This window comes from Orycteropus afer, unplaced genomic scaffold, assembly GCF_000298275.1.
Source record: "Orycteropus afer afer isolate SDZICR_OR568_19922 unplaced genomic scaffold, OryAfe1.0 scaffold00006, whole genome shotgun sequence".
NCBI lineage: Eukaryota > Metazoa > Chordata > Mammalia > Tubulidentata > Orycteropodidae > Orycteropus > Orycteropus afer.
In genome coordinates, this window is record NW_006921593.1 from 8,025,091 (window position 1) to 8,049,048 (window position 23,958).

Below are 23,958 nucleotides of genomic sequence, written 5' to 3' on the forward strand. Positions count from 1 at the left end.
CGAGTCGGCCCCAACTCATAGCGACCCCTTCTTGGGTTTCCGAGGCAGTATCACTACGGAAGTAGACTGCCCCATCTTCCTTCCAAGGAGTGGCTGGTGGGTTTGAACTGCCAGCCTTCTGGTTAGCAGTCAAGTGGTTTACAAAATTACATAAAAATATATGTGTATGTCTATAGAGCCCTACTGGTACAACGGTTATGCTATCAGTTGCTATCCAGAAGATTGGCTGTTGAAACCCACTCAGTGGCTCCAAGGGAGAAGGACTTGATGGTGTGTTGCTGTAAGGACTGTAGCCAGGAAAACCCTGTGGGGCAGTTCTGCTGTCATCGGGGGTTGCCTGGAGTCAGAATTAACTTGACGGCACCTAGCAACTGCAATACATACATATGAATTAAGTGAATTTTAATATGTGTATTTAATACACACACACACATATATACTGGAGCTCTGCTGGTGTAGTGCCTTAGGTGTTTGACTGTTAACCAGTAGGTTGGTGGTTCATACTCACCAGCCACTCTGCAGAAGGAACATGGGGCAATCTACTTCCATAAAGATTTACTGCCTCAGAAACCCAGTGGGGGTTGCTATGAGTCAGAATCAACTCAGTGGCAGCGGTTTTTAGGGTTATACTGGGCATCCATGTATTTAGCACATATATTACATATATGTGTCTGTGTGTGTATAAAGAGAGAGAGTTCCCGGATGGTTAATTTTAATATGTATATTTAACACACACACACACACACACACACACACATGCTAGGAGCTCTGGTGGTTATAACATAAACTGTTAATGTGCTCAACTGTTAACTGAAAGGTTGGGGGTTCGAGTCTACCCAGAGATGCCTTGGAAGAAAGGTCTGGCAATCTGCTTCCGAGGAAGCAGCCATTGGAAAAGCCATGGAGCACAGTTCTGCTCTCACACCCAGGGGGTCAGCATGAGTCAGGATGGACTTGACGGCAATCGAACTATATAGTATATTAATGTGTATCTGTTATAAAATACACACTCTGTCTCTTTATATATCATCTGTTTATATGTTATGTATGTAGTGGTATATTGATTTGCTATATATGTTTATGTACTATACATATTTATAAGGAGCTCTGCTGGCATAGTGGGTAAGACATTTGGCTGCTAACTGGGTCAGTAGTTCAAACCCACCGGCTGCTCTGTGAGAGGAAGATGAGGCACTGTGCTTCTGTGTACAGATTTATAGCCTTGGAAACCCATGGGGGGGGGTCATGAGGAGTCAGAATCAACTCAATGGCAGTAGGGTTTTTATATATTTATAGTAAGTATGTAGTAATGAACTTGTGTATGTAGTGCTTTGTATCTAATAAAACGCTTTTTGTTTGAACTCATTATCTCTCACATTTACCTATGGCACGGTGCCATCGGCCCTTCCTTTCGGCAACATTTCCTGATGAGCTTTTCTGTTCCGTTGATCTGCCTGTCGTTTCCTGTTCTCCGACCTCACAGTCTAGTTAAGTTACTGGAACTTTTTGCTGTGTTTTAATGGCAGGCAGGTGAGCCCTTTTCCCCATGTCCACCATCATCCTCTCTCTGCCTCCACTCTCAGGCTGGCTTCTGAATGAAGGCTGCCCTCTTCCAGGAGTGTAGCTGGAAGCTTCCAGGAATGACCCTGAAAGTACTGCTCACTGTTAAATGTTCAGCGGCTAAAGCACGTGGCTGCTAACCAAAAGATCAGCAGTTTGAACTTACCATCCACTCCATGGCAGTACGACAGGGCAGTTTGCTTTCATGAAGACTGACAACCTTGGAAAGGTAGGGAGTTCTGCTCTGTCCTCTAGGGACACCATGAGTCAGCATCAACTTGATGGCAGTGTTTTTTTTTTAAGCTAAATGTACAAAGAAGCTCTGGTGATACAGTGGTCACAGTGCTCAGCTGCTAACCCTAAGATTGGCAGTTTGAATCCACCAATGGCTCCATAGGAGAAAGATGATGTCAGTCTGCTTCCCTAAAGATTACAGCCTTGGAAACCCTATGGGGCACTTCTGCTCTGCCTGTAGGGTCAATGTGAGTTACAATCGACTCAACAACAGCGGGTTTTGGTTTTGTTCTTTTATTTAAAGTATGGCTTTGACTTCTGGATTGTCTATAAATTTTATCCAAGTTCCAAATGCTGTAGCATAATCGTGGGAGCTCCCTGGCATCTGTGACCTTCAGGAGACACAGGCTTCTTTGCGGAGACCCCCAACTCGTGCCATCCCACTGAGCAGACTGCGTGGTGAGCCTGGCTCTTCCCTGGCTGACGCTGTGTGTGTGTAGGGCTGCGTTTCCTGCATGCCCAGACGATGACCAGCCTTAGGAGGTTTCAAGGCCCTGTGATAGGCTTTGCTGCAGTATTCGTCTAAACTGGGTTTTGTGCACTTGTCAAAGTGAGCACCATCCCCATTTTGGAAAGAATAATGCTGGTTACTATAAACTCATGAGTTTAAACTGTAACCCTGGAAAAAATTACAACCTTCCTGGTAAGGAGGGAGCGGGGTGAGGGACCTCAGTATTGATTTACAACCTAAGTTCTTCCACAGGCATTTGGAGCCTGGGCGGAGCCTAAGATGGATGTGGGTGGAATGAAAGCCCCCTGCTGAGCACTTATTAGGTGGGGGAATCCCAGGGAATTTGTGGACTCCACGGGGTTAGGTGGAACTGCTCCATTTGTTGGAAATGCCATGCAGAAATTAGACATTAACTCGGCTGCACTGGAAGTAGGTATTTCTGAAATTTCAAAAGTCAAGGTTATTGTTATTACTGAATGTTGGATAATTAGTTAACATTTGGAGGAAAAAAAAATGAAGATTCTCCCCTCCCAGCAAACCCAGCCAAACGCTTTGCTGTGCAGTTGATTCTGATTCATGGCCACATCATGTGTTACAGAGAGAACTGCCCCACAGGGTTTTCTTGACTGTAATGTTTACAGAAGCTAGCTGGCCACAAGGCGTGCCTTTTGTGGTGCTGGATGGGTTCAAACCACCAACCTCTAGGTTAGTCGTTGGGTGCAAACTGATCACACCACCCAGGGACCTTCTCTCTCACAGTCATCATACCGCTTTAATTATTCCTGCTTTATTTCCCAATTTAATACCAGATATGGCAGTCCCCTCATGTCTCTTTTAAAAAAATGTCAACGCTTTCCCTGCCTTTCCACTCGTCTGGGTTAATTTTAGAGCCTTTTGTCATATTCCGGGAACAACAACAACAGAAATCCAATTTGGAATGACATTGAACCTTCAAATTAATAAGGAGAAGATGTATCTTAATCGCATTCTGTCTTCCAATTCAGAAACATGTCTCCCTCTGTCAATTTATGTATGTCTGTTTTCATTCCTTCTAGTAAATTTTGTAATTTTCTTCATATTGGTTGGAGTATTCTAGGTGTATTGCAATACTTGCCACTTTGACAAATGCTTTTTTTTTTTTTTTTTTTTTACATTATGTCTTCTAGTTTGTTATTCTCGGAATACAGCGCCTTAATGACAGAATTCTCTGTTTGCTCCAGGCCAGACCTCACGACCAGATGGTGGCCTGCCTTCCTGCCTCATTACTTTATCTCTCTGGAAATGCTGGCTTCACTGGGATGGTTGTCTTGAAGGTCACCAGTGCCCTTTTCAAACCAAACAAAATGGTCTTCTTCAGGCTTGGGCGCCCCGTGACATCCATCAGTGCCGACTCTCGTCTTGTTTATGAATATAAATCTACTCTATTAGTTAGTCTTAATTCCTCTTCTCCTCTCCTATTGTCCTGTCATAGATGTTTTTTATCATACACACTTGTCCTCTTTCTTGGTGTCAACTACTCGTTTATCAGAGAAGGCTCCAGTTGAATCTGCAAAGCTGGTGTCTGTTCATCCATGTGTTGTTGTCAGGTGCCGTCAAGCCCATCTCTGACTCTTAGCGACCCCGTGGGTAGAGTGAATCTGCCTTCTTGCGTTTTTTCGAGGCTATAATCTTTCTGGGAGCCGGTTGCCAGGCCTTGTCTCCCTTGGAGCGGCTGCTCAGTTTACTCCACCAACGTTTTGGTTCACCGTTGAGTGCTTAACCGTTGTGTCATCACCATCCACAGTACTTAAGAACTTTCCACGTGTCGGACACTGGGTAGAGCCACATCTGTGCTGTGAAAGGGAACCTAGACAATGTCCCATGGGCGAAGTTGGCCAACAGTGACAGGTGAGGTGTCGTGTCAGTCAGGGTCCAAGAAGGGAGCAAATGGTGCAGTCAGAAGGGATAATTGGAGAGAGTCTAGCAAAATTACTACAGGCTGACCTTGGAGATGCTATGAGTTGGGTTCCACACCACTGCAATACAGCGACCAGTGCAGTAAAGTGAGTCACATGACTCTTTTGGTTTCCCAGTGCACATAAAAGTTATGTTTGTGCTCTACTGTAATCTATTAAGTGTGCAGGAGCATGATGGAAAAGATTGATATATTGTGAGAATGACCAAAATGTGACACAGAGACATGAAGTGTGCACACAGTGTTGGAAAAGATGGCGTGGATAGACTCGCTGGATGTGGGGTTACCAAAAACCTTCAGTTTATAAAATAACAAACAAACAAAAAACATTGTATCTGCAAAGTGCAATCAAATGAGATATGCCTATATTTCCAAAGGTTTGGGGGAGTTAAGGGTCACCAGAAAGGGGTGACAGAGCTGAGGAAGTCCCTCAGGTAATAACAGAGGAGGAAGCACGTGCCACCACGAACTGGAAAGGACCTATGGTTACCCTCAGGAAGGTGGCCTTTGTCCTTGGTTCTTGAGGAGTGACTCGGGGAGTAACTGGTGTGTCTTGGTCTAGGACTTGCAGGCCATGTCTGAGGATCTGTGCTGGCAAGAGAGGGCTGACCAGACCAGAGGCGGCTCATGTCAGGGGCTGATATCACCAGCCTCAGGAGGCATGATTTAGTCCAGCATGGAGGACTGGCCAAGAAAAGCCCAGAACTGAGGCTCAGAGAGCTTCCTAGTCCGCAAAGGAAGGTGCCTTGCCCTCTCTGAGACATGGCCGCTCTGCACTGGGATGCCTGCCAGCCTCCCCTGGCATCTCTGCCTTTAAAGGATCCCAATGTCTATCCTTTTGCTGTACTGGACAGTAGTTGTAAGTGTGTGTTTCACCAATGCGGTGAGTCGCTCCAGTGAATTAGTGAACCTGGGGATGGTGGCCTCTTGCCGTGTGAGGTCTGAGCTCACCCCTCTGTCCCTCTGCGGCTAGGGACAGAGGAAGCAGGAGTGGGTGAACGCACGAGTGAGCGAGCTAGAGAGAGAGCCGTGTGGGTGACTCGTGTCAACAATGATGGAGAGGAGGGACCCGGGGATGGGATTGATTTCCGTCTGTGGGAATCGGCTCTCTGTGGACTCTCGCCCAGAGACCTGGAGGGGCAGGAGGAGGAGCAGTTCACAGAAGTGACGGTAGCTGTCACCTCCGCGGGGAGCCGCCTGCACTGCAGGAACTGTGGCCTTCTGCGGAGGAACCACAGCCCAGCAGGGAGAGCGCTCAGGGAATGAGACCCAGCCTCTCTCTCTCCTTCTTCACCATCTCTCCCAGCAAAAAAGCCCCAAAGCAGTGGCTGTTGAGTCAATTCCGACACATCGTGACCCAATGGGTGTCAGAGTAGGACTGTACTCCACAGTGTTTTCAATGGCTGGCATATTTTGGAAGCAGATTCCCAGGCCTTTCTTCTGAGTGCCTCTGGATGCATTTGAACTGCCAGCCTATTCGCTAGTGGCCACATGCTTGACTCCCCAGTGCCTCCTGCTCGGGGAGCCCAGACCCAGAAGGCAAAGGAAGAGAACCTGGTGCGGCCCATACAGATGAGTCTCTGGGGCCCATGGTCCACCAACCACAAACCAAACTGACTGCCATCAAGTTGATTCCAACTCATAGCAGCCCCCATTGGGTTGCCAAGACTGTTTCTTTACAGAGGCACGCTGCCTCATCTTTTTTTCTGTGGTGCACCTGGTGGGTTTGAACCACTGACCTTTGGGTTGGCAGACAAATGCTTTAACCACCACCAGAGCTCCTTCCCACAGCGCATGGCAAGGTGAAAAAGAATGAAGAGTGGATCTGGAGAGAAGCATGAAGAATGGTCAGTGCTGTGGTGGACTGGTCTCAGTCTCCTTTCCTTCCTTGTCTTCAACTTCCTGTCCAGTACCTCCACCTGCCTGTCTTCCGCTAAGGTAACTCAGGAGGCAGCGCTTGAAGGAGAAGAGGGGACGGTTAGTCCCGCCAAGCCTACGGCCAAGCAGCTGCACCATTCTCTTTGCTTCTCCCCTTGCCAGATGCAGCTTCCATGCCTACAAGCTCATATCAGCCTTCAGAGGCTGCTCCTGCTTCTGGCCAAAGAGCAAGGGGCACTTTCAGGACAGAAGGTTCCCTGGGTACCTGGCATCATCCCATCCTGTTCCAGTGGCATTTTGTCCCAGCTGCGTCCAGACCAACTTCAGCCTCATCTGTGGCCCTGAATCCTTTCATCTGTCTTTGCCAGTGGTTTCCAAGGCCCGCTAAGTAAGCCCATTAAAAAAAATACCAGTGAAAATTTTTGCTGCATCGTTGAACCTCTCTGGCAGATTGAATTGTGGGGAAAATGGAAGCATATGGACCACAAAAGATATAATTCATTTTTGTCACATTGTCCCATGAGGAATGGTCTTTTTTGAGGTTCCTAAGTGGGTGACTTTCATAATGGAAGAAATAATGGTGCCGAGGAAAAAGAATCTCCTTGGGAACTTGCTTCCTGGGTATCTTTGGTGGGATCCCCATGTACTCCTTGTCTTCATTTCCATGCTGTTTTAAAATGAATCCCCTCCCTGGCCTCTCTGCCTGCACTGAACAGGGTGTCCGTGGGGGTGTGTAGGGCAAACAGAGCTGAGATGTATATTCGCTGAGGTGGAATTCAGTGACAGGATTGGAAACTATCCATGTGGTTAGACTGGGCAAGAAGAAACGCTCTGTCACTACAGGGGGAAAAGACGTGCTAAACTAAACCACACACAGGAACTAAGAGAAGGGGCAGATGCTTTCCACTGAGTTAACTCCAAGGTCAATTTTGCCCCATTCAGGTGAGTCCTTCCTCGACCTTTGGGCTGCATGCTGGCAAGAAAACTAGAATTCTTGCTGGTGGCTTGTGGGAAAAGGCAGCAAGTGCAGAAAAGAAATAAAGAAAATGCAGTGTGAGTGAGTAAAAGTACACAGTCATAAGAAAACAAAAGAGAACAGGCTGTATCAGGGAGCTCTGGTGGTGTAGTGCTTAAGGCATTGGACTGCTAACCCAAAGGTCTGTGGTTTGAGCCCACTAGCTGCTCTGCGGAAGAAAGGTGAGGCAGTCTGCTTCCGTAAAGATTTACAGCCTTGGGAACCCAATGGGGGTCACTGTGAGTTGGGATTGACTCAGTGGCAGTGAGTTTGGCTTTTTTGGTGTCTTTATCTCTTTTTATTATGCAATATTTCATACATTATATGTATCATGTATACCAGGTATGAAGAAAAATTACATAATGAATATGAATCATGTTCATCCCCCAGCTTGACAATAGAGCCTGATGGAAAACCTTTGAGGTCCTTAACGTGGCCTTCCTCAGTCATAATCTACTTTCCTTTTATACTGCTTTTATAGTTCCATACCATTTAGATCTCTAAACTATATGTTGATTAGTTTTTTGAAACTATATCAATGGAATTTTACTTCTATGCATTTTTGACGCTTGCTTTTTGTTTTACGTTAAGTCGATGAGATTTATCCATATGATACAAGTGCTGCCATGCTTTCAGGTTCACTGCTATATAGTATTCCTTCTTATGAATAGAGACAGAGATCAGCATAGAGAGAGAACTGCCGTCAAGTCAGCTCCGACGCATGGTGACCTTACGTACAATCGAATGAGCCGTTGCCCCATTCTGCATCATCCTCCCCGTGGTTGTTTTTAAGATTTTCAGTTTGTCTTTTGTTTCTGCCATTTAACTGCCATGTGTCTACTAGTATATTTATTTTCCTTTATCTTGGGGGCTTGTACTTCTTGAACCTGGGAGTTCCTGTCTTCCATCTCAAATGTATATTTCACCGTATCTTTCATTGTCTCTTAGGATATTGCCTCTCTCTCATTCACCTCGTTTTCATCTGGAGTCAAAGGGGAAGGCTCACGATGAGGTGGATTGACACGGTGGCTTCGGCGATGGGCTCAAGCATGGCAAGGGTTGTGAGGATGACAAAGGACCGGGCAGTGTGTCTGCTGTGAGTCAGAGCCGACTCATCAGCACCTAACAACAACAAAGTGTGTATATTGTGTGTATGTGGTTGTTGTTAGGTGCCATTGAATTGGCTCAGACTCATGATGACCTGTGTACAACAGAACAAAACACTGCCCAGTCCTGCGCCAGCCTCATGATCATTGCTAGACCTGAGCCCATCATTGCAGCCACTGTGTCAGTCCATCTCATTGAGAGCCTTCCCCTTTCTCACTGACCCTCCGCTTTACCAAGCTTGATGCCCTTCTCCAGGGAGTGATCCCTTCTGACAACATGAACAAAGTATGTGAGACAAAGTCTGGCCATCATCGCTGCCAAGGAGCTTTCTAGTTACACTTCTTCCAGGATAGATTTGTTAGTTCTTTTGGCAGTCCATGGTACTTTCAGTGTTCTTCGCCAACACTGCAACTCAAAAGCATCAACTCTTCTTCGGCCTTCTTTATTCATTTCCAGCTTTCGCATGTGTATGGGGCAATTAAAAATACTATAGCTTGGGTTAGGCACATCTTAGTCTTCAGAGAGACATCTTTGCTCTTCAGCACTTTAAAGAGGTCTTTTGTGGCAGATTTGCCCAGTGCAGTACGGCACCTGATTTCTTGACTGCCGCTTCTGTTGGTGTTGATTATGGCAACAAGAAATAGGCAATCTTTGACAACTTCAATCTTTTCTCCATTTATCATGATGCTAGTTACTGGTTCCAGTTGTAAGGATTTTCATTTTCTTTATGTTGAGGTGTAATCCATATTCCAGACTGTAGTCTTTAATCTTCATCAGTAAGTGCTTCAAATCATCTTCACTTTCAGCAAGCAAAGTTGTGTTGTCTGCATATCACAGGTTGTTAATGAGTCTTCCTCCAATGCTGATGACATATTCTTCTTCATATTGTCCAGCCTCTCTGATTATTTGCTCAGCAAACAGATTGAATAAGTGTGAGGAAAGGATACAACCCTGGCCCACTCCCTTCCTGATTTTAAACCTGCAGTATCCCCTTGTTCTGTTTGAATAACAGCCTCCTTGTCTATGTACAGGTTCCTTGTGAGCACAACGAAATGTTCTGGAATTCCCACTCTTCTCAATATTATCCATAATTTGTTATGATCCACACAATCCAATGCTTTTGTATAGTCAGTAAAACACAAACATTTTTCTGGTATTCTTTGCTTTGAGCCAAGATCCATCGGACATCAGCTACGATATCCCTCGTTCTACATCCTCTTCTGAGTCTAGCTTGCATTTCTGGAAATTGTCAGTATACTGCTGCAACCATTTTTGAATTGTTGTTGTTGTTGTTATGTGCCCTCGAGTTGGACCTGACTCATAACGACCCCTCCTTGGGTTTCCGAGGCAGTATCACTATGGAACTAGATTGCCCCATCTTGCTGCCGAGGAGTGGCTGGTGGGTTTGAACCGTCAGCCTTCTGGTTAGCAGTCAAGTGCCTTAGGCCCTATGCTACCAGAGCTCCCATTTTTGAATTATCTTCCACAAAATTATACTTGCATCTGATATTAATGATTTTGTTGGATAATTTCCACATGCTGTGGGATCACTTTTCTTTGGAATGGGTACACATAGGGATCTCTTCCAGTCAATTGGCTAGGTAGCTGTCTTCCAGATTTCTTGGCATAGATAAGTAACTGCCTCCAGCATGGCATCCGTTTGTTGAAACATCTCAGTAGGTATTCTATCAATTCCTGGAACCTTGTTTTTCACCAGTTTGTTCAGTGCCGTTTCAACTTCTTCCTTCAATACTTGTTGGTTCTTGATCATATGTCACCTCCTGAAATGGATGAAGATCAACCAGTTCTTTTTGATACAGTGACTCTGTGTATTCTTCCCAACTTCTTTTGATGTTTCCTGCATCATTCACTCTTTTGCCCATAGAACCTTTCAGTATTGCAACTCGAGACTTTAGTTTTGCAAGACAAATGACAAAAAACTTCAGTTCTTTCAGCTTGAGAAATGCCAAGCCAAGCGTGTTTCTTCCCTTTTGGTTCTCTAACTCCAGGTCTTTGCACATTTCATTATAATAATTCACTTTGTCTTCTTGAGGTGCTCTTTGAAATCTTCTGTTCAGCTCTTTTATCTTGTCATTTCTTCCATTTGCTTTAGCCATTCTCCACTCAAGGGTGAGTTTCAGAGTCTCTTCTGTCATCCATTTTGGTCTTTTCTTTCTTTCTCATCTTTTTAATGATCTCTTGCTTTCTTCATGGATGATATTCTTGATATCATCCCACAGCTCCTCTGGTTTTCAGTCATTGGTGTTGAATCCATCAAATCTATTCTTCAGATGGTCTCTAAATTCAGGTGGGATATAATCAAGGTCATATTTTGCCTTTCATGGACTTGTTTGAATTGTCCTCAGCTTCAACTTGAACTTGGATATGAGCAAGTTGATGGTCTGTTTCACAGTCAGCTCCTGGCCTTGTGTTGGCTGGAGATACTGAATTTTTCCATTGCTTTTTTCCACAGATGTAGTCAGTATGATTCCTGTGTATTACATCTGATGAGGTCCACGTGTGTAGCCGCCATTTATGTAGTTGAAAAAAGATATTTGCCATGAATAAGTCGTTGGTCTTGCAGAATTCTATTATGCGATCTCCAGCATCTTTTCTGTCACCAAGGCCAAATTTTCCAACTCCCAGTGATTCTTCATTTTCAATTTTTGCATTCCAGTCACCAGCGATAATCAACACATCTTGATTGCATGTTTGGTCAATTTTAGACTGCAGAAGTTGGTAAAAATCTTCAATTTCCTTGTCTTTGGCTTTGGTGGTTGATGCATAAATTTGAAATAATAGTTGTATTAACTGCTCTTCCTTGTAGGCGTCTGGATATTGTCCTATCTTTGAAATAAAGCATTGTACTTCAGGATAGATCTTGAAACATTTTTTTGTGACAATGAATGCCACGTAATTCCTCTTAGATTTGTCATTCCCTGCGTAGCAGATCATACGGTTGTCTGATTCAAAATGCCCCAAACCAGTCCATTTTAGTTCACTAATGCCTAGGATATCAATCTTCATGCGTTCCATTTCATTTTCGACAACTTCCAACTTTACTAGATTCATCCTTTGTGTGTTCCATGTTCTGATTATTAATGATGTTTGCCACTGTTTCTTCCCTTTTTGAGTTGTGCCATGCCAGCAGATGGCAGTCCTGAAAGCTTTATTCCATCTACATCATTAAGGTCACCTCTACTCTGAGGGGGCAGCTCTTTCCCAGTCGTGTTCTGAGTGCCTTCCGACCTGGGGGGCTCATCTTCCGGCACTATATCGGATGATGTTTTCAGGGCTGTTCATTAAGTTTTCCAATAATATATCAGGCAGTGTTTCACTGCTGTTCATCAGGTTTTCACTGGCCAATTCTTTGAGAAGCAGATGGCCTCTTTCTTCTTCTAAGTCTTTCTTAGTCTGGAAGCTTCACTGAAACCTGTCCACCATGAGTGACCCTGCTGGTATTTGAAATACTGGTGGCATAGCCTCTAGCCTCACAGAAACACACAGGCCACCACAGTACGACAGACTAATAGATGAATTATATATATTTTTGTATGTGTATTGTATGTATAGGTATATTTTATATCTATATTGTGTATATAGATATATTTTAATATACTGGACCTTCATTCTCTCCAGGTTTTTCTTTCATGATTTTCATTTCTTTTTTTGTCTTACAGATCTTTTTTTTTTTTTTCATATCTGCCTTCCAATTTATTAATTCTCTTCAGCTGTGTTTAATACTCTTTTTGATGTGTTAAGTTTTTCATTCAGTGATGACGTTTTTCTCTGGTTGGTATTTTTATTTGGTGTTAATAGTTTTCCAATCGGGTGGTTCTTCCTAGTGCTTTGTTCAAATGGGAGGGTTTGTGTTCTTTTAATCCATCCCTGTTTTATAATCCATTTTCAGATTGTTTTTATCATCTCAAGTTATTAGGGTCATAAAAGTTCTGTTGATGATGTCTCCTGATTTTCACGTGTGATAGAGTGTTCCCTCTCGTGTTTGATAATAAACTCTTCCAAAGAGCTGTGTCCTCGGGGAAATCTCAGCTGTCTGGGGTGGGAGTGTGTATTTTCAGAACTGTTTGAGTTTGCTTCTATAAAGAAAAAAATATGTGTGTGTGTGTGTGTGTGTATAAGTTAATATATAATAATGTATAAAATGTTCTGGAAGTATCACAGTTGCAGCACAATTTATGTATTATGAGGATACCTCGTTTTATGGAGTTTCACTTTATTGCACTTTGTAGATCCTGCATTTTTCACACATTGGAGATTGGTGGCAACCCAGCCTTGAGCGAGTCTTTTGGTGCCGTTTTCCCAATAACGTGCCCATTGGTGCCTCTGTGTTGGATTTTGGTCATTCTCACAATATTTTAAACCTTTTTGTTATTCTCTCACATAAGACATAGACTGTAGTAGACTGTAAATGTAACCTTTAGATGCACTGAGAAATCAAAAGAATAAATCATGTGCCTTGCTGGGTTGCGCCGTTGGCTAGGTTGCAGTGGTCTGGCGCCGGGGCACGGGACCCCTGAGGTGTGTCTGTACTCTCTCGCATTCTCCTTGAAGAGCTTCCGATCAAAAATGAGGAAACTGTGACCTCTGACGATAGTGTCCATTTCAGTTACAAACCCATGTGTTGGTTTGGTTCTGGATTGGGACTTCTCAGGGGTTATTGTCCCATACAGAGGACATAGTCCTTCTTTCCTCACTGTGTTTGGTCTTTGGATTTATTATTATTATTAAATAATTCAACCTTCTGAGGGTGTATTCTTCAAGAGGCCCTTCAAGACACTCCACCTACATTGTTTCTCTGAGACAACCAAGGTCTCTTGTACTGGGCCTCAGGGAGCTCCGACATTCCAGCCTTTAGTTAATGAGTGGCCGGCCTATCTTCCCATCCCTCCCAGCAGACCCCTTCTCAGCTCGCACGTTAATTCACCTTGGAGCATTTCTTCCTCTGCCTAACAAGCCCAGCTCTGCCTTTCAGGTATTTACAAAGTGTCTCAGTCATCATTTCAAGATGTTTTTATGGAAAAAAAATTTTTTTTTTCATGTTGTTTTAGCCCTCCATGTTGTTGGAAACAGAATTCCCTGTCACAAGTGTTTTTTGTTCTTGTTTTTTTAATAGCTCTATTAAGATATTTTTCACATACTATAAATTTCACCCCTTTAATGTGTACAGTGTAGTGGCTTTTAGTAAGTATATTTACAGAGAATACAAACATTACCTCAGTCTAATTCCAGAACATTCCCATCACCTCAGTAAGAAATTTCAGACCTGTTTCTTCGCAGCCCCATTCCATTCCCCCAGGCAACCCCTCATCTGCTTTCTGTCTCTCCAAATTTGCCCATTCTGGGCATTTCCTATAAATGCAGTCATGTGCTAGATGGTCTTTGGGGACTGGCTTTATTTACTTGGCATCAAGTTTTCAAGGTTTATTCATGGTGTAACCTGTGTCCATCGTTTTACAACTGCCACTCAGTACCCCGCTGCGTGAACATGCCGATGTTGTTTATCCATTCTGACATTGATGGACATCTGGCTAATATGAAGAATGCGTCTTTGAAAGTTCATGTTCATAAATTCTCTAGGATATGCATCTAGGAGTGGGATTTCTGGGTCACTGTTTTCCAGAGTGGCTGCACTGTTTCACGTTTGCACTACCGGTGTCCTGTCCCATGTGGTGTTTCACCAGGCAGAGGTGTTGGGACTCGATGTGGGAAGAGATTTGTGGGTTGGTGAGCATGTAAATCTGTGGATGTGTAAACGGAGGATGAAGGAATAGCTCTCACACGCTGATATGCAATGAGAGAACACAGACAAGGAAAGAGGTGGGGCGCGTTGGAGTGACTTAATTAATTGTCAGTTAATGGGGGGCTCTGTTGAGGTGATTGCAGGAGGGAAAAGGTGTCAGGGTTCCTGAAGAGCATGTTGGGCAGGAACATAGTTTTCAGGCAGAAAAATGACATTCACCTGTGATGGACCCAGCTGTTTGCTCAACCTTCGCTTTTGATCTTGACCTTGACTTTTGATCTTGGCACTGCGGAGGAAGTTTGAGAGAAGCAGGAAAGGAAAGTTTTGCCATTACATGATGGGGGCGTGTCCTGTGACCAGAGCAGATCCCCTGGGCTCATTCTGTCCTAGGAATGCCTTCCCGGAAGGTCTGGTCTTCCTGTATGTAGGGCAGTGCTGGTTCACTGCTAGACTTCTCATCTTCCTTGAGGGAGATTCAGGTTTGATTCCTGGCAAGACGCCTCGTGCACAATTACCACCTGCCCGTCCATGGAGGCTTGCATGTTACTCTGTTACTGAACAGGCTTCAGTGGAACATGTAGACTAAGATGGACCAGGAAGAAAGACCTGGTGATCTGCTGCTGAAATCAGCCAGTGAGCACAGTCTGGATCACAATTGTCCAATCCTGATGTTCATGGCTCAATCAGGGCCAGCTCATTGGCAGCTGATGGTCACAAGACCACACTCCACGGCTGCCCCACCATGAAAACCAAGGGGGCCCATTGACGTTTCTGGTTTGTGTTCTTCCTGTCAGAATTAGCACGACATGCTTATGGGTAAAGTGTCATGTGTGTGTGAGAGATAGGAAGTGTGTGTGTGTGTGTGTGTGTGTGTCAGAATGTCCTCTCAGTAGCTTGAGCACTTGAAATATGGCAAGAGGGAACGAGAGCCCTTAACAACCAAAGTTTTCCAGCCAAGTAATAAAACCTCCCATAACTCTCAGATTTAAAAATCACCCATCAAACTATTTATTGTATAATGGAACAAAAGGTATAAAGCTGCCAGCACCTGGGAGCCTGCCATTGCTCAGTGAGGCTTGCTACAGAGGCATCCTGTCCGGCTAGGCATGGTTATCATCCTTATGTGTTTTTTGTCTGATTTATTCTCAAACGTTTTATATTTCCTTCTGCCATTGAGATGAAATTTAGGTAAAACCGTTAGGCAGAGAGCTGTATCAGACTGGCATACCTGTAAATGCAGGCAAAAATAAGCCTGCGTCCAGTTCTGTGGAGAGGAAGCAAAAACACCTTTGGTTTAGCAGTTTCCTGTTACTTGTTCTTATTCTGTGTTGGACCCGGGCTCTTCCAGGTATAGCTAATCTTGTTGTAATCTCCCCATCCCCAAAAACCAAACCCACTGCCATCTGGTCGATTCGGACTCATAGCACCCCAAGAAGGCAGGTTAGAACTGCCACACAGAGTTTCCAAGGCTGTCAGTCTTTACGGAAGCAGACTGACTCATCTTTCTCCTACAGAGGGGCTGGGGGGTTTGAACCGCCAGCCTTTTGGTTTGCAGTTGAAAGCTTAACCATTACCACAGCCCTACTCCTTAATCGCCCCATGGAGACAAGGAAACAAGTTTAAGAGTTCCAGTGTGTCCCATTTATGGTGTCTTCCTTAGTCCGTATTTTTCCCAGTTTGGGTGGTCTCTCTCTTAGATGGAGTCCTTGGGTAGTGCAACTGTTTAAATGCTTAGCTGCTAACTGAGAGATGTTCACATTTACCAGAGACGCTTCAGAAAAAAGACCTGCAAGTCTACTTCCAAAAGCTCACAGCCACTGAAAACCCTATGAAGTACAGGTCTACCTGGACACACATGGTGTCACCATGGGTCAGAATTATCTTGACGGCAACTGGTTGTGGTTTTCTCTCTCCTGTAAACTCCCATTCCACCCTAGAGCCTAAAGGACAGAGAAGGTTCTTCTAGGCCACTCACCTTGAACCAGAACTCACAGTTGCTTTGACCTTCCTCTCAATATAAATGGTCTCAGAGCATATACATGGAATTCGTACATCGAGCGTGTATTTTTTTTTTTTCTGTGACGTGTACTTTTAAAATCTCCAGTGAGCCTCTATCTGACATCAAAGTGCCATGCCCTGGTGTGATGAGTTTCACGTATTTCTTTTTCTCTCCTTTTTTTCTAGGCTTATCCAAGTCCCTTGGACTCATCGAGGGTTATGGTGGGCGGGGGAAAGGGGGTCTTCCTGCTACCCTTTCCCCGGCGGAAGAGGAAAAAGCCAAGGGGCCTCATGAGAAGTATGGCTACAATTCCTACCTCAGTGAAAAAATTTCCCTGGATCGTTCCATTCCAGATTATCGTCCCACCAAGTAAGTTCTGATTCAGGCATTCGGGAGGGTTTGCTCGGCCACGTGGGTGGGTGTGGACCCTGGGCCCTCAATGTATTCCGATAAGGAAGCTATAATCTCCCTCAGCCTCCTTCACTGGTAAATTGAGTCCTATTGATTACGAAATACTCGTTTTATTAAAGTAATCCAGAGATGTTTAGAAAGGTCTTCGGCACAAACCATTTGAAATGAAAAGAAGCAGCAGTGCCCGTGACATCATTAATTCTAGGTGACAGCTGTTAATGGTTTGGTGCATTGCACTTGAGTTTGTTTACTGTACAGATTGTGGACACCCGATCTATTGATTTTGTCCTTTTTTCATTTAACAGTGTATCATGGTCATCATCTGATGTTATCAACAGTGATCATAACTTTCAGAGTTGGAAATTTAGGTTATGTCCATTTTTTCATTATTGTAAATGCCACTTGGCTCAACATCATTCCATTCACATTTTCACATGCATTGGTTTGATACTCATTTTCTTTATCCATGCTTCTAAAACTATAACAGATCACAGGATAGGAATATTTTTGGAAGCTCTTGGAACATATTGTAATATTTTCCTCCTGAAAGTTTGTGCCAACTCTACATTATTTTTATCCTTTTTTTTTTCCATTTAATACTATATCATGAGCATTTTCCAATTTTATTAATAATGGTCATTATTTCCACTGTTGGGAATTTAGGTGAATTTCAGTTTTCCATTGTTAAAAATAATACTATGAAAAACATCTCCCTGCTCAAATCTTCACATGTATTGATTTGATCCATGTATTTGTTAATCCACACTTCTAAAAGTATAATAAATCATAGGATAGGAATATTTTTAGAAGTTCTTTGTTCATATTGTAATATTTTCCTGCAGGAAATTTGAACCAATTTCTACCCCTATTGAAATTCTTCCAGATTCTTGCCAGTATTGGGTCCTAGGATTTAAAAAATTGTTGCTGTCTTGAGAGGTGAGGAATTACATCTCATTGTTTGTTCAAGTTATATATATATTTTGGATTGGAGTTCTTACCTCTGGAACGGTTTTGGCTTCATGTTGCTTGGCCTACAAGACGTCTTTATTCTGTGCTCACAGAGTGAAGCGTTATTTCTTTTCTCCTTATGAAACTGAGAAAGGAGGTTTGATAGACTCTGGATGCTTACCATTTCTAGGCAGGACCGCGTCTGGGCTTCTCTGGCAGATTTTGCTGTTCGATTTGTAGCATTTCTTCCCCCCCCCTCCCCCCCATTTAGAGGATGCCCTTGTTCAGGGTGGATTATTTCTTTTTCAAATAGATTTGGTACAAATCAGTTACGTATCCTGGTTACTGGGAAAAATAGATTCAAGATAAAGAAAATGATCTTAAATGGATTGAAAATTGCGGCATTAGCTGAGAAATGTGTAAAAAGCTTGCTCTCTTCCTAATAAGCATGTATTCATTTTGAATCACTAGGAAAATACACATCACCCTGGTTGGAAGCTGTTCTGAGTTTCTGGACGTCTGCTCTCAAAGACATCTGGCTGTTTTCATTCCCTGGTGCTCTCTGATTAGCGTTTCTTATTTGGACTTGGCAAATAAACAGGCATGTTCTTCACAGGCCTTTGGGAATGAAAATGCTTCCGACGTCTCCAACATGAAGTGGGTCAATTGAAGAAGCAGTGTTGTTGTTACTGTTGGTTGCTATTGAGTTGGCACCCACACGTGGCGATCCCAGGACAACAGAATGAAATATGCCCTGGTCTTGTGTCCTCGTCACGATTTTACTGCTGTGCTCAAGTTCATTCTTGTGGCCGTTGTGTTTATTTTGGGTACCTTCTAACCTAGGGGGCACGTCTTTCAGCATTCCATTGGACTCTGTTGGGATCCTAAGATTTTCATTGACTCATTGTCAGAAGCAGGTTGCAGGCCTTTCTCCCTCATCTGTATTAGTCTGGAAGCTCTGCTAAGACTTGTCCATCAAATACCCTGCTGGTGTTTGAAATATTGGTAGCATAGCATCCAGCGTTATGGCCGCATGCCAGCCACCACACTATGACAAACTGGCAAACAGGTGGTGGGAAGAAATATGAGTGAGCACCTAGTATGTGCCTGCCAGATGGTTTCCCTCACACTAGAGCCAGAACACTGGTGGGACATGATCCTTGCCTTCTTACTCTCTAGGGAGGGAGGGAGATGTGCAAGCAGATAGCTTCTGCACAGAGTGGTCTGCGTGGTGGGTGTCAGGCTGGAGAGATGCTCAGAATGTGCAGGGAGGCTCTGGGGCAGTTTTTTCCTTCACTTGGTACCTGAGTTCAGTCTTGAAGGACTTCTAAGCATTAGAAAGTTGAATGTGGAAGAGGGATAAGCATCGCCCAGACCGGGGAACAGGATGAGTGTGGTTGGAGGTGCACGGGTACAGGTGAGCTTGTTGAGGGAGGAATGCATAGCTCAGTATTGCTGTGTGTGCGGCATGGCGGCTTGAACACACCATTGATCTCTGGTCTCTCCCAAAACTCTACTAATAGGACAGGAAATGAGCAGAGAGGATGGGAACACGGATCAGGCTTGGGAATGACAACAGGGAAGAGACAGATGCCTGCAAACCTGTGGAAGGTGCTCAGAGGACGGATGAATGGGAACTGACCTAGCCAGCCAGAGGAAGGGGGACCTGTCCTCTTGAGTGAGATGAAAAGTAGTAGGAGTGGAGGGATGTAGTCCCAGCTCAGAAGCCTGGGCAGACCCAGGCATAGGAGGCACTGAACTTGTGACAGCAGAAGATGGATTTGAACAGGAAGGTTGCAGATATTTGCCTCGTTATTTTCCTCACTAAGGAGCTCTGGTAGTGTAGTACCTAAGGCATTTGACTGCTGACCAGAAGGCTGGTGGTTCAAACCCACCAGCTACTCCTCAGAAGGAAGACTGGGCAATCTCAATCTACTTCCGTAGTGATACCGCCTCGGAAACCCAAGGAGGGGTCGCTATGAGTTGGAATTGACATGACAGCAGTGAGTTTGCAATTTTTTCCTTTTTTTTTTGCTCACTTGGTACAGCCACTGACTATACTTTCCTGCCTGGCAGAATATAAGAAGTTCATTCCCTGGAGTCTGTGAATGAGAGAGGCTCTGGGCTTTTGGTTTATAAGATGTAGCCCAGGACAAGGGATGAGGCTATGCACTAAATGGGGACTCTTTTGCCTTATTACACTGTCACGCTCTCCTCTCCCACTAGGCAGGTGTTTGAGGAAACCATCCAGCCTAAAGACAGTGCTGACAGAGCTGACAGTTGAGCGTTTTCCAACAAAATGTCTGGGCTCTGCTTCCTGAGGCGTGCCCCTTGTAAAGCTCCAACCAGCGACATGTAACTGTCTTATTCTTAAATACAAAAGGACAGCCAGGGTGCCTAGGTATCTCTAGAGAGTCTCTATTATTAAAGACCTTAACCACAATAACAACGTCAACAGCAGACAGGACATTTGGAGGAAACAGAGACTATAACCTTTAAAAGTATGATTATTGACTTAGTAAGTTAATGGAAGATATGGCATCACAGAACCAATAACAATGTGCTATATTAAAGTAATAATCAGAGGATTAAAAGAAATTTTGGAAATTAAAATTTAGATAGCAAAAATAATTCAGCAAAGGAGCTGAAGAGAACACTGAGGAAATCTTCTAGAAAACAGAAAAAAAAAAAAAAAATAGAGAAAACATTGAAGAATAGTTCAGTCCAGCAGGTTTAGTGCAGCATCAACCAATAAGAGAGAAGAGGAAAAGTAGAGAAGAAAAGTATTGAACAAATGATGCAAGAAAATATCCCAGATTGAAGGGTGTGAGCTTTCAGATTAAAAGATGACATCTAGTGACTACATGATGAATAGAAAATAAAATGAAACCCATACTGAGAAACTTAAAGGTGAAATTTCAGAACAGTATTAATGAAGAGAAATTTCTGAAAGCTTTCAGAGAAAATGCAGATCCAACAGAGTTGGCATGGCACTCCTCACTTAGCAGCATTAGAAACTAGAAGGCAGTGGACCAAGGCCAAAATAATTTTGAGAGAGAAAAAAGTATTTCTGAGTTAGAATTCTATACTTGGCCATATTATCTATCAAGAGAGAGCACAAAGTAAGAACATTCGCAGACATGTAGGATCTTTCTTGACAAATTTACTTTCCTGGCATTTGTTTTCAGAAAGCTACTAAAGGATGTGCTCCAGTGAAACTAGAGGGTAAAGTAAGAAAGAGGATGATATAATATCCAGGAAACAGATGATTCAAATGGGAGAATATAAAGGAACATCCCAAAAAAAGGGATGAGGGGATGTTCCAGGGTAACATTCTGGGTCACAGCTGTGTAGCAGACCTAAGGAGCAGTCATTCTACACTGGAAAAGGATAATGCAAGTGTCCAGGAGAGATGATTCCAATGGAAGGTAGATTGAATTGTTTGGTACCTGTTGTTTTGATTGTGAAGATAATTTTACCATTTTTCCAGAAAGTTTGGAGCTGAGTTAGTGATAAGATACAGCAAACTAATCTTATGAAAAAGTAAAGCAGTTATTAACTACAGGAAAAATGGCTCTTCAAAAAAGGAATTGCAGTTCTATGCACTCTGCGGATTGGCTGTGAAGGATATAGTCCTGTAAATGTAATGATTAGATATTGATTTAACCATCAATTATGCTATAACTGTATTGGAGGTGGGAGGAGGCAGAATGTGTATGTGCGGTGTTAGTGTAAGAAAATTAAATCTTCATCTTCAGGAACAGGAAATCAATTGAAAATGTCTAAAATCTAAAAACAAGAAAAGAGTAGCATAATGATTGTTATTTAGAAGCCATGGAGATTACAGGAACTTGGTGAGGCAGTATAAATTTAGTTTTGATAAAATAACAACTCAATTAAGTAATAAATGTAAATCTGTACAAAAAATTAAGTGCAGGGTAGGTGGGGTGGAAGAAAGGATTGGAGAACTAGGTTGAATGCCTTTGATTGCGTTTTCTCTTTTAGATTATCCTGGCAGCTATCTGGAGGATGAATTTGAAGGTGAAATTTGAGGTGAATTTAAGCGTTTGCCTGTAGTTCATCCATAGTCACCAGAGACACCATTGTCAATCTGAACTCCATGGCACAAGTTACCAAATTAACCTTTGTTCATGGCAAATGAGTCCTTGTCATCACCGAGTGACAAGGGTCTTGCCTGTGGAAGTGACTTCTCTGATACCTAGCCGTGGGGGAGAGGCAGGCAGTGTGGACCCCAGCGGTTTTCTTCCTCCACTGTTACTGCTGTTAGCTGACAGGAAGTTGGCCCCAGACTCGTGGCAAGCTCATACATAGTGGGGTGGAGCCGTTGTGATCCCTGGGGCTTTCGTTGACTGATTTTCAGAAATAGATTGCCAGGCATTTCTTCCTTGTCCATCTTAGTGTAGACGCTCTGCTTCTGCATCTTAGCAACCCATAGGCTGCCACGGACAGACAGGTAATGGCTGCACGTGGGCATGTTGGCCGCAAATGGGACCCGAGTCCCCGCACCGGAGGCGAGACTCCTCCCACTGAACCGCCGCTGCCCACCTTTCTTCTAGTTCCGTCCAAAGCCAGGAGAAGTTATCCCCCAGTGAGCAGGATCCTTCAGGAGAAGTTCCAGCAGCTTTAGAAGACTTCAGTTGGCTGGTTTCATTGCAGTTTTAAACAAAAACCTCAAGTCGCTTTAATTCTTACCGTTTTATTACTGTAATATTACTCTTGAGAAAATTGTCGCTCTTATAAATATGAATGAAGCTTTAGGTAGTGGTGAGATTAACCATTCATTTGTCATATTTCACGCAGATGGATCCCACAGTGTTGTTTTCCTCTTTATTTTAATCCTGTGATTTTTCTTCTTCCACTGGACAGATATTTTAAATTTGTACGAACCCAAACTGTCAATCTCCCCATTTTCATTTCTTTCATTGCTTTAAAGCTCAGAAAGCTATCATCTCTCAGAATACTTATAAATATTCTATTCTGTTTTGTGTGGCTTTTCTGTGACGCTTACATCTCACTCCTCCATCCATCTAGAGTTTATTTTGGAATATGATGCAAGTATGTATCTATTCTTCCAAGTGTCTGTCCATTTCTTCTCCCCTCAAAATAATGCATTGAAAACCATTCTTTCCCTCTAATATGGAGCTGCTAAATGTGTTCCTTTATGTTTCCATGTGAAACGTGGATTTTTTTCTCAACTCTATACTGTAGTCTCCATGGCCTCCCCCACCTTTCTCCCTTATTCTCTCCCTGTCTCCCTCTCTCTCTCCCCACCCCTCTCTCTGTACCTCTCTCCCTGTTTCCTGTCTCCCTTCCTTCTGCCCTCTCTTTCTCCCTTCCTCCCTCCCTCCTTCCCTCTCTCCCTGTCTCCCTCCCACCCTTCCTTAATGTTTTTTGAACTGGAGCCTCTAAAATGCCAGTTTCTGGGATGGAGATGGGGAGGGGGAGGGGAGGTAGATCTGGCCCCTAGCATATCAAAGAGGAGTGGGGGAGGCCGGTGACTGTCTGCTGTCCTTTGATCATTGTCAGAGGACCTTAGGAGATAAGGTAACTGCAGGAGCACCTCTGGAGGAGCCAGAGGGCCTGCAGAGGCCATGTTGAGATAGATCTTGACCGTGAGCAGACATCTTCCCTCTGCAGAGAAAGCAGCTTTTGAGAGGGAGGACCTCAGGTGGAACAGTAGCATAGAGACAGGGGAGGCACTTAGGTTTCAGGACCTGGGGAAAGCCATAGGTTTCCAGGGTGAATTATGGGAGAAAACGTTGGCAGGAAGGAAGCCAGATTGTGAAGTGTCTCATAGCCAGCCCTGTTTCAGGTTGGGGACTTCATCACTCTTAATGTGAAGGATTTGGGCCAAGATGGTGTGACTGCTGTAATATATGTTGTTGTTGCTATGTGCCGTTGAGTCGGACCCGACTCACAGCGACCCTGCCTTGGGTTTCCGAGGCGGTATCACTACAGAAGTAGGATTGCCCAGCCTACCTTCTGAGGAGTGGCTGGTGGGTTTTAAAATAATGATTAACTGTGGGGAGCTCTGGTAGCATAGTGGCTAAGACACTTGCCTGCTAACCAAAAGACGGCTGGCGGTTCAAACCCACCAGCCACTCCTCAGAAGGAAGGTTGGGCAATCCTACTTCCGTAGTGATACTGCCTTGGAAACCCAAGGAGGGGTCGCTATGAGTCGGGTTTGACTTGATGGCACATAACAACAACAACAACAATGATTAACTGTGGGAGAAATGTGGGGAGTGGATTTGAGGAGATGGGGGCTGGTAGCGGGATGACTAAATACAAGTCTTCACTCACCCCAGATTTATTGAGTGCCTATTGTGTGGGACACACTGGCCAACAGAGACGAGGTGATGGTTGTCAGGTGCCATTGCGTTGCTTCCAACACGTAGCAACCATGTGTACCACAGAGTGGAACGCTGCCTGGTCCCATGCCACCCTCACGGTCATTGCTGTTTAAGCCCATTGGTGCAACCACTGTGTGAGTCCATCTCATTGACGGTCTTCATCTTTTTTACTGACCCTCCATTTTACCAAGCATGATGTCCTTCTT

General features: G+C 44.0%; 1 protein-coding gene across 1 annotated transcript in view; it reads left to right on the forward strand.

Moving 5' to 3' along the window:
• Positions 1 to 23,958, forward strand: part of GALNT17 (polypeptide N-acetylgalactosaminyltransferase 17) — a 501,273-nt gene that overhangs the window by 177,419 nt on the left and 299,896 nt on the right. Inside the window, exon 2 of the mRNA XM_007940592.2 lies at positions 16,205 to 16,388. Within this exon, the coding sequence (XP_007938783.1) occupies positions 16,205 to 16,388 (184 nt within the window). The remainder of the gene's footprint in view (positions 1 to 16,204; positions 16,389 to 23,958) is intronic.